This window comes from Puntigrus tetrazona, chromosome 20 (genome assembly GCF_018831695.1).
Source record: "Puntigrus tetrazona isolate hp1 chromosome 20, ASM1883169v1, whole genome shotgun sequence".
NCBI classification, from domain to species: domain Eukaryota; kingdom Metazoa; phylum Chordata; class Actinopteri; order Cypriniformes; family Cyprinidae; genus Puntigrus; species Puntigrus tetrazona.
In genome coordinates, this window is record NC_056718.1 from 14,005,807 (window position 1) to 14,020,054 (window position 14,248).

The window sequence follows — 14,248 nt, forward strand, 5'->3', positions numbered from 1 at the left end:
TTTCTAATAGTAATGTAATTGTTTACTTCACACAAGGCTGAGAGCGAGTCAGCTGTTTAAAGGCGTTCCCACATCCTGCAAACTGTCGTGTACACTTCTGATCCATTCGCGTATCTCAGGCGCCGTGATACTCTTGTGTGTGCGCATCTGATTGGTCGGCTGAATCTTGGAGCGCAGCGATTGGCTACTACCTACGATTCAGTCTCCTGATTGGTGGAGCCGTAGAGGATTAGGAAACGGGAGGTCGGTCAGTGAACAGAAATATGCTGTAACACGAGAAACCCTAACGACGGCTAAACTGTACTGTCTTGTGTTGTTGAATTAGATAAACATTGCAGGTGCCTTGGAAACATTATTCCGGAAGTCGTCTTGGAATGTTTTCATGGTCCGCGTCCGACAGGGCATTAGACTCTTGGAAGTGTTGTGTGTTTAGCTGTGCTAGCTGTGTATGCAGGCTGTCACTGAGTTAGTTACAGTAAGCTGCTAGCTCAAAATGCTTCGGTAGGGGTGTTAATGTCCAGTTTTTGCGAATGGGTTGTTTTGTTACACTCCATTTTTGCTCTTGGGAGAAGTTTCTGGTTGACTGGCTCGCTGGTCAAGTTCTATAGCTAGTCGGTTATGCAGTCAGGTGCAGTTCACTGACAGATTTATGTAGCTAAATGGCTAGCTAGGACAACACAGTTAAGTTAGTGTGCAGGTTTAATTGAGTCACGTTTTTAGTCCACTGCGTTTTGCACACTCTGGCAACATGAATCCCACCAAGAAGTCTTGTTTTGTCCTTATCGTGGTTTTAGCTGTGGCTTTGGAAGTGACAGCTGGTGGTGAGTCAGAGGCTCTTTGTGAATTATTAGGAAAATGTATTTTTCTATAGACTATGTAACTTAGCTATGTAACATTTACATTTAATGTAGTAGTATGTGCTGTGTGTGTATATATATATAAAGTGTATATGAGTTGGCTTTTTAAATTGCAGAAGTACTTCCAGAAGGAGATGCAGAGGGTGGCGAGTCTCAGGTAATACAGCATTTAAACATAATGACATATTATCAGAGCCAGTTTCGTAGAAGTGTTTTGTATTAGTGCTTCCTTTGTTGTGCATTTTGAAAAAAAGAAATTAGACTATAGATGGGTGAGGGGTGAGAGAACCAGGAGGGCCTAAATGGGGAGATATATAATATTATTTTGACTTATTGTGTGTATACATTCATGTGCATAAAGATCACTCTTTCACACACACACACACACACACACACACACATTATTTATATATATAAATAATGTGTGTGCGTGTGTGTATACACAAAAAATAACAGACAAACACAGATGTATTTATTTATTTTCCTTTAAACTATTTTGCTTTCCTACTAATGATTCTTTTTTTTTTATGGTTTTCTCAAAATCAGAGCACAGATAATAATGATGGCTCCAAAATTGTGGCGGGACATGCGTATGTCTCTAAAGATGCTCAGGCCGACAGCAGTACAGCAGACACCGGAGTAGAGATTGAGGTTGAGGGGGTTGAACAGGAAGACCTTCCAACTCAACCTCCTCCACCAGAGGAGCGTCATAAAGAACGTGAGTAGATCCAGATGGGGTTTGCAGGTGCTTCCTGAATAAGATACTGCATTCAGGCTTTGTCTGTAGATTTCTCTTTACATTTATCATAATTTTACTTTACTGCATCACTAATCTTTTGCTCAAACATTCAAGGTTTGATGCCATTTGAGTTTAGGGTTTACAGCACAAGATCTTTCTTTGCTGCTCTCCAAAACACGGCATGCAGTGTGTATTGAGAAAGGAAACCTGCTCACCCATGCATTTACATGTGTGCAGTTGGTTTCCTGTGAAAGTATCTGGTTATTGTGTCACGTTCTCATTGGTGTTTATCATAGTTCCAGTGGCGATTGGCGGAACAGCCTCTGGGGAGCCCTTCGTCTTTCCCTTTCTTTTCCAAGAGAAGGAGTATGCGGAGTGCACTACTGAAGGCAGAGGAGATGGGAGGCTGTGGTGTGCCACAACATACAACTACAACACTGATAAGAAATGGGGCTTCTGTGAAAGTAAGTGAGCTGTTATTGATAGCATGCTTTATATTGTAAAAACGAATCATATTGTTCCATTTTGTGGCTCTGTGGTCTACATGAAATGTACTACTTTATTTAAAAGCGGATGAGTTCTTGGTATGTTGGTTGAAATATCTTTTTGTTTTTATTCTTCTGCATTAGTAGCCTAGATATGAAAAGATCAATGCTAACTTTACCTGCACTATAAATGAATTGTGAAATTTGTAATGCATGTGTAATGTATCTGTCCTCACAGCGGAAGAGCAAGCAGAGCAGAGGCGGTTGGTGGAAGAGGCTGAAGAACAGTACCAGGATGCAATTAAGATGATTAACAGCACCAACAGAAGGAGCCAGAAGAAAGAGTGAGTGCTGTGGAGCCATGTGTTTTGTTTTCTTGCAGTCCTGTTTCAACAATTTTCCAATAATTTTTGTGTCTTGAATCTACACTACCTTTTATGTTTAAAATTATATTAAAATGAATGAGACTAAAACTGTACGTTTTATAGAGTAATTGTAGTTGTTGTTGGTCTGAATTTTTATTCTGTTTTACTTACCCTGTAGGATAGCTTTGGTTTCTGTATTGGAGTCAAAAGTATTTACATGTAAACTAAGGGGTGTGTGTGTTTGCGTGTGTATATAAAATATAATATAATTACAATATAATAATAAAACTGATCAATAAGATAGAATTTATTTTTTAAGAATGTATTTACAAAAAAATTAAAGTACTGTATTTAATATTAATAAGTTGAGCTCCAAATCTGCATCTTGGTTTATCAAGTGTGACACAGGAGTAAATTTATTCAGCTTTAGCAGAGTATATAGATTTATTTTTATCAATAAACCCAACACATTTCATATTTTTACATATTTTAATCACACTGCGCTACAAGAAAAATATAATTACAGCACAAAAAATGTTCCGTTAATGTTGTTTAATCAATTCCAAAACAAAGCACAATGTTATTAAAGCTATATCTGGTCCAATTAAATATTCCTTTTTGGACAAGCTATATAAAGCGCATCCTAGTAAATTTTAACAGGGATTAGGTCAGGACAAGAATACCTAATAACAAATTGTGCAAGAGTAATTTTTTGGCGGTAAGAGACTTGCCAACCACAACATTTTCAACGGTAGTGTATATTCCTATTTATATTTATTTCTGTATTACAGGTTGTATGACAGACTCCTGAAAGTTGCAGAGATGGGTCATGTCAAGGCCATGGAGAAGGTGGCATATGCCATGCTGTTTGGAGACTACTTACCCCAGAACATTCCTCAGGCGAAGGAGATCTTTGAGAAGCTGGCACTGGAGGGCTCCCCTAAAGCTCAGACTGTAATAGCAACTGTTGATTAACTAAATGTTACCTTTCTATGCTAACGCTGATGCTTTTTTTGTCCTGTGACTCATTTCAAGCCATTTCTTAAAAATAGCAGATGTGTGGGGTTGTATCACTGCTGTACTATTGCATCAGGAAAAAGTTCATTCCATTTTATATTGTTTACTGTTATTATTTTTTATTATTTTTATTTTTTTCTGCATTTTAGAAACCAATTTTCAATTTGTGTTCAAACAGGCACTCGGTTTCCTGTATGCTGCAGGATTAGGGGTGAACTCAAGTCAAGCAAAGGTATTCCCTAAAGACATTCATCTTAGTATTTTAAATGTGAACGTTTGATTAAAAATTAATTTTTTCATTTAATTACAGGCATTGGTGTACTACACCTTTGGAGCTTTGGGTGGAAACCTAGTCGCACATATGATTCTGGTAAGAAGATTGGTTCTCTGTCCTTTATTTTAAACAAGGGAGGATCTTGTTCCAGCTAGGAAATTAGACTTGACGACTTGCTTATCTTCATGCGTCAAGTCTTTATTTGTCTAAACAAACCTTCGGCTCTATTGAAGTTCTGACCTACACGTTGGCTCAGTTACATGCAGCAAAGTCGAAACCTCAGATCCTGTGGCACCATAATTTATCCATGACTACTTCCCTAATGCATTGGTGCTGTGTAGGCTTGTGTTTAGCCTGCATTTCCTGGCTGTGCCTTTTGCTAAATGCCATCATGCTTTTTTTTTTTTCAGGGCTACAGATATTGGGGAGGTGTTGGGGTTCCTCAGAGTTGTGAATCTGCTCTCACTCACTACAGACTAGTGGCCAATCACGGTAGGTCTGCCTGTCTAAACATCGAATTTCAGCACAACGTCATTCAAAAGATGTTATCTGGCCGTAGTTCTTGAATATTGGTTCGAAATGTTTAGTGACTTAAATGCTTCTTGTCTGAACTCACGGATGAAAAGTAACCTAAGATTTTTATGGGGTGTTTTTTCATTAGTGGCCAGCGACGTATCCCTGACAGGGGGCAGTGCAGTGCAGCGGATACGGCTCTTAGATGAAGTGGAAAATCCTGGTTCTAGCAGTGGAATGCTAGAGGAAGATTTAATCCAGTACTATCAGTTCTTGGCTGAGAAAGGAGATGTGCAGGCACAGGTAAAATAAAACTCATCGCTGAAGCAGTTAATGGCCTTGTGTACTTGTATTTTTGACTATTAATATCTCATTTAATATTTCTCGTCTAGGTGGGTCTGGGCCAGTTACATTTACATGGAGGACGAGGTGTGGAACAGAATCATCAGGTAGGTTTTTTTGGCTCTGCCATTTGGGCATTTCTTTCAATGGTTTAAAATGAATGATTTTATAGTTACATTGTATTTGTTGTTATTTTCAGCGAGCATATGAGTACTTTAACCAAGCGGCAAATGCAGGGAACACGCATGCGATGGCCTTCCTTGGAAAGGTATAGACTTAATAAGTCCCTTATTTTTAATTTTCCTGGACTGTAGCTGAATGCTCTCACCGTTGTGTCCATTTTTCTTTCTCTAACTCTCATTCTGTTTTCTCAGATGTACTCTGAAGGCAGTGAGTATGTACCTCAGAACAATGACACGGCACTGCATTATTTCAAAAAGGCTGCAGATTTGGTGAGAATTATTTTACCCTATCAAAATTCTGAAACTTTTACTTTTGAGATGTTTTCTGTAATTTTTTTTATTTTTGATCTTTTTAGGGAAATCCAGTTGGCCAGAGTGGCCTAGGTATGGCTTACCTGTACGGAAGGGGTGTTCCCGTGGTGAGTTTACTAGATAAGATGAACGTTGTAGAATCATTCAAAGATCTTTTCAGTCATTGTTTTTTCTCAATCCTGCAGAACTATGACCTGGCACTGAAGTATTTTCAAAAGGCTGCAGAGCAAGGCTGGGTGGACGGGCAGTTACAGCTGGGAACCATGTACTACAGTAAGTGTGTGTTGAACAGAGAGATTGCATGTGAATAATTTGCTTTCTTTTTTCACCTGCACCTCTGCTTCTTTACCTTTCCTGCTGATACTGCAAAAGGAAACATAGGCAGCCATTTGTGACTCAAAGGATTAAGTTTTATTGAGCCTGAAAAGGCCATGGATTATTTTCCCACATAATTGCACAAAACACAAGAATGCATAATTTATTAGGTAAGTTTGATGTATATATATTCTGACAATGTAAATGCATTTAATTTACAAAAAAAAAAAAAAATCATACTCATATTTTTCATTTCAAATACAGAAGTGAGCATATTCCCAACAATTACACAGCAGTGACAGCACATGCCTCAGAGCAGGAATAGGAATAATTTTTCCCAGACATCACAAATTTGAGAGTATAACAACAACTATTACTGATATTTTCTGTATTTATTTTCTATATTTTTTATAATACATGAATAACATTTTAAAAACAATTCTGGAAAAGCCACAAACGTTTATATTGTGACTTTTTCAAGCTTTGCTCTGCTATAAATGTTTTGCTTCAGGATATATTTCCGTTTTTCTTTTTCCTTTTTCTACCTGTCTGTCTAGCTCACTCATCCACCACTTCAATAGCGATTTTTATCTTATTTTTATCTTGAATCACAGCTGACTCCTTTTGGTTTGGTTGCCTAGGCGATTGTTGCCATGACAAACTCCCACCTGCATTCTGCTTTGACATGATCTTGACAAACATTGAGGACTGAGAAGTGTGTTAGTCATTTCAGCTGGTGGGTGTTGAGAGTATGAAAAGTGCATTTATGACTTTCACTGTCTTCATATTTTAGATGGAATTGGAGTGAAGCGTGATTATAAGCAGGCTCTTAAATTCTTTAACCTGGCATCTCAAGCGGGTCACATCCTAGCCTTCTATAATCTAGCTCAGATGCATGCCACGGGGACTGGGGTCATGCGCTCCTGCCACACTGCAGTGGAGGTGAGACACTATTTCATTATGCATAGCCATGCTTCAAAAAGCTTCTCTGATAGTTTACCATGAATATATGTGTGTGAGACCAGCTCTTCAAGAACGTGTGTGAGCGCGGCCGCTGGTCTGAGAGACTCATGGCAGCATATGGAAGCTTTAAGGAGGGTGACATGGACTCTGCTCTAATACAGTATCTACTGCTGGCCGAACAGGGCTACGAGGTCGCCCAGAGCAATGTGGCCTTCATCCTTGATCAAAGTGAGTCAGTGATTTACCACTACCACCAGAGGGCGCCATACCTACCTTAATATTTATTGTGGTACTGTTCTAGGTCAAAAGTTGGTGGTATATTTGGTCAACATCTGCCTTTTAATCAGAATTTTGTTTTTAAACTGTATCATTATTTAAAAAAAAAAAAAAAAAAAAAAAAAAAAAAAATATATATATATATATATATATATATATATATATATATATATATATATATATATATATATATATATATATATATATATATATATATTTATTTTCAGATTACTGTCAGGGCAAAATGCGAAGACAGTAATCTGAAATTTCACATAAAGAACCGATTTCCTACTCAGTCATGAATTTCTGTTATTTTTTTGGTCGTCATGGATGTACTTTTATATTTTATGAAGAGTATGCATTTCTAAATGGAATGTAATTGCTATTATTATATGTTGTGCTCTAAAACAGAGAAGTGATTTTTCTTGTTAATTAGCTAGATGTTAGTTTTAACAAATTATTAGAATCAAAATGAATATTGTCGCTGATAACGCTAATGAAAATTGGTATATTATAATTCATTTTTTTAAGGGGTCATGAGCTGCCTTTTTAAAATTATTTTGTATTGTTCCCTTGAGGTCCCGTTATAATGTTCTTAAGATTTTGACATCAAATTACATAATTTAGAAGTAAGAGGCTATTTTATGTTCTGTTTTTTTTTTTACCCCTTATTGGATTGCTAGTAACAAAGCAATACTGACCATGTAATAAAAAAAGTTACACATGCTGATGGTGGTCTAATGTTAGGATCAGAAGGAAGAGGATGCAAAGACTGTGTTTTTACACGACTTGGTACTGTACAGCACCTTGTTGTCTTCAGAGCCATCTTTATTTAATTTCTGCATAGACTTGAGTTCGCCTGTCTCTCTTTTGTACTTTCGTACCTCTTATGTCAAAAGATGAAGGACATTTTGATTCTCAGTTCATGACCTCCTTAAAGAACAATTATTAGTGATCTTAAATGAATGGAAAGTAATCGAAATTCATATCTAAATATGTGGGAAAACTTAAAGAAGGTCACAGTGCGTTCTGCACAGAAAACCTGAGAAACTACACATAAAGATATTCCTGTTTATTGTCCCTTGGTAAATTAAAACCAAGCTAAATTAAGCCATTTCGTATTTTAATAATAAATCTGACTTTGTGTATGTGTCTTTCAGAAGGCTCAGAGATTTTTAATGAAAATGAAACATACCCACGGGCTTTGCTCCACTGGACCAGAGCAGCTGCTCAAGGTTAGACCGTTCTCTTCAGCCCACACTGTATCTCTAGCAAAATGCCAAAGTGTTTTGATGACCTTACAACCATTATAGTGAGACAAATATAACTGCTTACTATGTGGCTCTCTACTACTTGATTCTGATTGGTCGTTCACAGCATCCTGCTTTCTCACATTTCAGTATTATTGCTGCTATTTTACTGTTGTCCCCGGCAACCAATCTATGTCATGCTCATATTACTCTTCAAAAATTGATTTACATATTGATAAAATACACAATTTCACATACACTATATCATGGGCATTTATTTACTTGGTACACAGCTATGTAATAAGCAGGATAATATAGTAAGAGAATGCTGCAAAAATAAAAACATTTTTTCCTAACATATATTATTAAAAAATAATACTATCAAGCTGTTAAACACCCTGGACCTCTGTAACAGTATCTGTTTTATATTGTTGTTTGGTTAACAGGTTACACAGTGGCTAGAATCAAGCTGGGTGACTATCATTTCTATGGCTATGGCACTGATGTGGACTATGAGACTGCAGTGATTCATTATCGTCTGGCTTCTGAGCAACAGCACAGTGCACAGGCCATGTTCAACCTAGGCTATATGCATGAGAAGGGCCTTGGTATTAAACAGGTGAAATATCTATGTATAACTACATATAACCAAGCATGCACTCAACCGTTCAAATATTTGAGGTGTGTGATGTTTCTGAAAGATGTCTTTTTTTTTTTTTTTTTATACTCTCCAAGGCTGCGTTTATTTGATTAAAAACGGGAAAATATGATGCAATATTTAAAAAATTCTAACATATTTAAAAATGTATTTTATTCCTGTGAATGCAAGTGTCTAGTTTCCTTCAGAAATAATTTATTTCCTCTGTGCTGATTTTATGCTTAAGAAACTTTTTTTATTTTACACCCCCAACTTTTGTTACATCATTAATGTCTTTTCTGTTACCTTTGCTCAATTTAATGCATCCTTGCTGAATAATTTCTTAACCTTTTTAAATAACTTTCTTTACTAACCACAGTAGTGTATACATGGCACTAATTTTTTGGATTGTTCCTCCACAGGACATTCATCTTGCGAAACGTTTCTACGACATGGCTGCAGAAGCCAGTCCTGACGCTCAAGTTCCTGTGTTTCTGGCCCTGTGCAAGCTGGGCCTTATTTATGCACTACAGTACCTGCAAGATCTTAATGTAAGTCACATCTTTCAGTGAAAATCCACCTGAAATTGAATTTGCCACAAGCCAAGGACTAGCCAATAACATTAACAATAACCTTTTTTTTTTTTTTTTTTTTTTTTCTTAAGCTGAACGAGCTACTATCTCAGGTGGATCTTGACCAGTTACTGGGTCCAGAGTGGGATCTCTACCTCATGACTGTCATTGCTCTGCTCTTGGGCACAGTAATCGCATATCGGCAAAGACAGCACCAAGCCGTACCCAGAGCCCCTCCAGCGCCTCCTAGACCTCCAGCCCAGCCTGATCAGCCAGCCGAGGAGCCTGAGGAACAATGAGAAAGCAGGGATCAGAGTGGAGGTGACCAAATAGGACAAGGATTACGGGAGAACAAATTGAGGCCCAATAGCGTCTCTCTCCCTGGGACAGCCGCTGACACCTGCACCTGCTGTGGTCTTTAATCCTGTAACCCCAAAAGAGCTTTCAGGACTCTTGTTGCCCTGTCCAGCCCCTCCTTTGTCTTTTAACTGTGGCTTGGGGAAAAACTAGATGAACTTCTACAATATCTTAAATGTGCGCCTCAGGGTTTTGCCAGGTGAAATAACATTTGTGCAAATCATCACTCACTATGTGGGGAGGGGAAAGACAACATTGCTGAATGAACTCGATTAGTTGTTTCTGCTTTTGCTTGCCACTGTGCTAAAAGCCAAGGATCGAACCTATTTTGTGCAACCCATTCAGTTTTTTTTTTTTTGTTGTTTTTTTTTTTTAAGTTTGGTAAAAAAAATTCTAACTTGGAACACCATGCAGAGTGCGAGGTGGACTGTGCTCTGAATTCGATATGTAAAAAGTTCTTACTCTCAGCATGCTTTCATTTAAGTGGCTTGCTAGCAATTTGTTTTTCCAGAAGTCCAGAAATTATTTATAATGTCAGTATTTGGACAAAAGTAGTTTTCACCAGCACATTGGTGTAGATTTCACTGTCACGATTCAAATGTGCAGTTACATATGAATAAACTACACAAGAAGTAGGTTAGCAGTTTTTTTTTTGTTTGTTTGTTTTTTTTATTACCATAAACACTTGCCTTGCCAAATGTTGAATCATGCCCTTGACTTTCTTTCGTTGTTACAAAAATATCTCTGTAAGGTGTGTATGATATTAATTTAGTGCAATGATGGCTGGTGTCCATTATGTTTCAGATTTTTGAAGCTCTAGTTACCTCAAACCTCATTCATCATTAGTCATTCAACCTTTCCAAACGTTTTCAAAATGGGATTTAAATTCCTCTGCATACATGAAAAGCATTTAAATTGATAAATGGGTTGCTGTATGACTATAATGCTCAGTTTTTGGTATTCCAATACACCGGTTTGCTTTTTTTTTTTATTTTAAGATCAATACATTGCTTTCAGAAATATTTTTAATGATATGCTTGTAAGATCTGTAGCTCTGTGAATTCCTGAAGTTGATCCATTTGTTTTGGGATGTGGCTGTTTCTGTGCTAAATCTCAGTTTAAGGTTGTTTTTCAAAGGAAAAATATTTCTGATCATTTCAGTTGTGAGCATGTCTAGAATACCTGTTGATTATTTGGCAATGGTGTCTGTCGTTTCAGGTAATATAGCAATATCACAACTTACGGTGTGTTTAAAAAAAATAACCAAAAAAAAAAACTGTAATGTAAGCATATGTATGTGAATAGGATGTAAAGAACTGTTTTTCTTGTGGAGATTCACCAGAGCATTAGTTTGTTTTTGCAGAGTTCTCTCAATTCAGCAATGATTTGAAGCTTTGAAAGTAATATAACAGATTCATCTATGTTCCATGTCAATCAAACCGCTCATAATACTGAGATAACAATGGATGAGACTTAAAAAGGAAAAATAATTACATTTTCAAATGGCAATGTTTCTAAATAACTAATAAAAAAATCAATGGGTTCACAGCTGAACGTCCTATAACTTTCTATCTTAATATAATTAGGCCTACGGATCCTATTCGGTCCAAACACACATCCAGTGTGCACAACATCTCTCTTGGTCCAGATCTGCATTGAGCAGCGGCTCTGGTTCTCCCAGGCCCCAGTGCCACACGGTTTCTATTAAAGCTCTCTAAAGTTGTGAATGGTCACCAGTCCAGGCAGTTGCGTGTGTGCCTGGATCATGCTTTATGTCGGTGGGCCTGAACTTCGTCACTCAGCTGTTTTGGGTGGGGGAGATAAAGGGGCACTGATATAATGGCCCCGTTCTCTCTGCACGCACATCCATTGTGCTAACCCGCTTGGAAACGCTCCACCATGGAGTGGCTTTTCATTGCCGTGGCAACCTGCTTGCTAGCCCTGTGTCCTGTCAAAGGTAAGTGCTAGAAGCATCCAGAGCTGGAAAGATAAGCTGGAGCGCAGGTCCCGCGTTACATGTGTGAGATTGACCTGGGATGAAGGAACGAGATAATTGCTTGGACTTATGTTGAAGGCCTCCATGCTAGTCGGACTCTTGTATTTAGATTTTTATTAAGTCTAAAGTGCTTATGGATCTTATTATTGTTCCCAAGGTGATGAGTGGAGGCTGGAATATGAGGAAGGACTCAGTCACTATAGTGAAGAAGCGCTTAGAAAGGTGCGTTTGTGTTTTTGCAATGGAAGTGTTTTGACCATCAAGGATGTTTTCATGTTGGAATGTCACGTAAGGCCATGATTATAACCTTTTGATTGGTTTATTGGTGATACATCATAATGTAAACCACGTATCCTGTTAGCCTGACTGATGTTTTAGTTGAGACCTCACAGAAACCAGCGCGTTGTTTTGTTACAGGAGTTTCCTGAGAAGACCAGACCAATCAGTTTCAAACATGCACCTTTCATGTGTCCTGACATGAGCCCCTCCTCTTCTGTACCTACCTCAGGTAGGCCGGTCCAGGGTCAATGTTTTGCCCATATAGTGTGATGAATGCAGACTTCTGATCTAAAGTTAATACAGTCTTGATTATTCAAACTGCCAGTGCCAATAACGATATTCACATTTTTGAAGTCATATTTACCTGGATGCTGATGTTTATCACTGGTGATGAATGTTAGCTCTTTTTGTACTACAGGTAAACTTCATACAGCAGAATCTTCAGATCGTGTTGATTTTCTAAATGGGCTGTATCTCTATTGTAGTTGAGCTGGTGAAGGCTGCAGATATTAAAGTGATCGCTGCCCTTGGGGATTCATTGACGGTGAGTGTGATTATTGACTCTTTCCTTTTCAGTTTTAAAGTCCACTGTTCATTAGTTAGCTGACAGCAGAATTAATTGTACCCTATTTTAATCACATTCACTCATGAGTTAAAATAAGGTAAACATCAGGGACAGTCTGACCAAAAATATAAATTCTTTCATCATTTCATGTCGTTTCAAACCTTTATGACTTACTTTCTTCTGTGGAATACAAAAGCATTTTTGGTTACCATTGACTTTGAACAACCATTGACAAAAACAAAGCAAGATATTTCTAAGAATATCTTCTTAAATTGAATTGTATTGACTTATTATATTGAAAATTGAGGTTTGAAATTAAAAGATGGTGTGTAAATGAAGATTGGAATTTTTGTTTATGTGTGAACTATGCCTTTAATTCCCTAGATTTTTTGATATACAGTACAAGAGGTCATTGTGCTATAATAACATCCTGTAAGTTTCAGAACTCAAAACGTTCTCATTATTCTAAAAACAGTTTAAATTGAAGCCAATAAGACAAAAAGACAGCTTGTGTAATGTACCACTCTATTATGTAATAATGTGGCTAAACACCGCCTCTGCAGAAGAAGATCAACGCCTGCTTCTACTGCACTGCCTGTTTTTCCCCGCCCACCGATTTTACAGTGCTGTTTGGGCCCCGCCCACCGATTCCACATCATTGCCTGTTTAGCCCCGCCAACCGATTATCACACATAGTGAGTAAATGACAAGAGACAAACGCAGGGCTGTGCAGCCAAGTAAAAAAGATGGCTCCAAAAACTACAAGATGCTGTGCAGTGCCAAGCTGTGGGAAAAAAGTCTTTGCCTTCCTTCTGATCTTAACGTTAGGAAAGAGATGATGAACATTTGTAAACCAAGATCCATCCATTCTCTCACATACAGACAGCGATTGGCGCAAATGCAACCACAGTTCTTGGGATACCTATTGAATTTCGTCACGTGTCTTGGAGGTAAGAGTATTGTTAATATTAACATTGCTTTTGATTTCTTTATGACTACTGCTTTTATAAATAAAGTGACTTTTTTATTTGCCAATAAAAGTTCATTTTTATTGTGATTACTTCTTATTTTAACAGCATTGGTGGCTATGGAACCTTTCAAGATGTCATTACACTGGCAAGTACGTAGTGTTGCCTTAAAGGCTTAGTTCACCCAAAATTTTAAATTAAGCTGGGATTATGCACCTTTGAGGCATCCTAAGCGTATAAGACTTTCTTCTTATATGAATCCAAATCGATGAAATCTGTTGCAAAATGCTTATAAAAAGCATAGCTTACATCATTGGTTTGCTTATTTTTTGCTTATGATTTAGACATCATTCGACTCTTCAACCCCCATTTAGTGGGACCCGCCCCAACTAAGACAGTTCACGGGACCCCGGCTCCCCTCTGCGAGACTGGATTTAACCTGGCTGTAACGGGACACAACACCTTGTAAATGCCAGTACATCAATAGTCATTCTTCATAGATAAACATGTGAAAATGTGCTAACATATTTTTTATTTTAACTGTATTTTTAACTTTACGGTGGTGTTTTATCAGCTGATCCTATGAATTTTGCTGTCTTCCTAGTAATCTTCCTGAACAAGTCAGACATTTGATTGATACACTGAAAACATATGAGGTAAGTGCATCATTTTGTTACGGCGTTTTTTGAATATGCTGTTTCCTACAAATACTCATTTTTTTTCCTTTCATGTTTTGCTGTAGGATATTGACTTTGATGAGGACTGGAAACTGTTGACCATTCTAATTGGGATGAATGACATCTGTGATTACTGCAAAGACAAGGCATTGCTTACAAAGCTGTTTCTTTGGCAAACTACAGACAGAAGATTCTTCTACAGTATTGACAAATTTTGTTCACAATGTCAAAGCAGAGACTAGAGGAGGCTTCAAATAAATGTTAGATTGATTGTGAACATATATATGCTTATAAAGATTATCGTTGA

General features: G+C 37.6%; 2 protein-coding genes across 2 annotated transcripts; both read left to right on the forward strand.

The window, feature by feature from the left end:
- The first annotated feature begins 48 nt into the window (after positions 1 to 48).
- On the forward strand, positions 49 to 11,004 carry sel1l (SEL1L adaptor subunit of ERAD E3 ubiquitin ligase). The gene is made up of 21 exons (XM_043219573.1): positions 49 to 821; positions 974 to 1,014; positions 1,404 to 1,575; positions 1,893 to 2,060; positions 2,320 to 2,425; positions 3,238 to 3,400; positions 3,642 to 3,695; positions 3,774 to 3,833; positions 4,148 to 4,229; positions 4,399 to 4,553; positions 4,643 to 4,699; positions 4,792 to 4,860; positions 4,967 to 5,044; positions 5,131 to 5,193; positions 5,272 to 5,359; positions 6,195 to 6,343; positions 6,427 to 6,592; positions 7,801 to 7,875; positions 8,337 to 8,509; positions 8,950 to 9,078; positions 9,192 to 11,004. Exons 1-21 carry the CDS (start codon positions 749 to 751, stop codon positions 9,396 to 9,398), a joined length of 2,328 nt encoding a protein of 775 aa, XP_043075508.1. The 5' UTR covers positions 49 to 748; the 3' UTR covers positions 9,399 to 11,004.
- Positions 11,005 to 11,551: 547 nt separating this feature from the next.
- Positions 11,552 to 14,201, forward strand: LOC122325228 (phospholipase B1, membrane-associated-like). Its single transcript, XM_043220191.1, has 8 exons — positions 11,552 to 11,674; positions 11,870 to 11,960; positions 12,217 to 12,275; positions 13,179 to 13,246; positions 13,373 to 13,416; positions 13,609 to 13,729; positions 13,869 to 13,920; positions 14,007 to 14,201. Exons 2-8 carry the CDS (start codon positions 11,918 to 11,920, stop codon positions 14,181 to 14,183), a joined length of 564 nt encoding a protein of 187 aa, XP_043076126.1. The 5' UTR covers positions 11,552 to 11,674; positions 11,870 to 11,917; the 3' UTR covers positions 14,184 to 14,201.
- The last annotated feature ends 47 nt before the right edge of the window (positions 14,202 to 14,248 follow it).

Coding starts and splice junctions, on each gene's coding strand:
- sel1l (XM_043219573.1), top strand. CDS start 749: ATGAATCCCACCAAGAAGTCTTGTTTTGTCCTTATCGTGGTTTTAGCT. Junction 2,061..2,319: donor GAAATGGGGCTTCTGTGAAA/GTAAGTGAGCTG, acceptor CTGTCCTCACAG/CGGAAGAGCAAGCAGAGCAG. Junction 7,876..8,336: donor GACCAGAGCAGCTGCTCAAG/GTTAGACCGTTC, acceptor TTTGGTTAACAG/GTTACACAGTGGCTAGAATC.
- LOC122325228 (XM_043220191.1), top strand. CDS start 11,918: ATGTGTCCTGACATGAGCCCCTCCTCTTCTGTACCTACCTCAG. Junction 12,276..13,178: donor CCCTTGGGGATTCATTGACG/GTGAGTGTGATT, acceptor TCTCACATACAG/ACAGCGATTGGCGCAAATGC. Junction 13,417..13,608: donor AGATGTCATTACACTGGCAA/GTACGTAGTGTT, acceptor CTTATGATTTAG/ACATCATTCGACTCTTCAAC.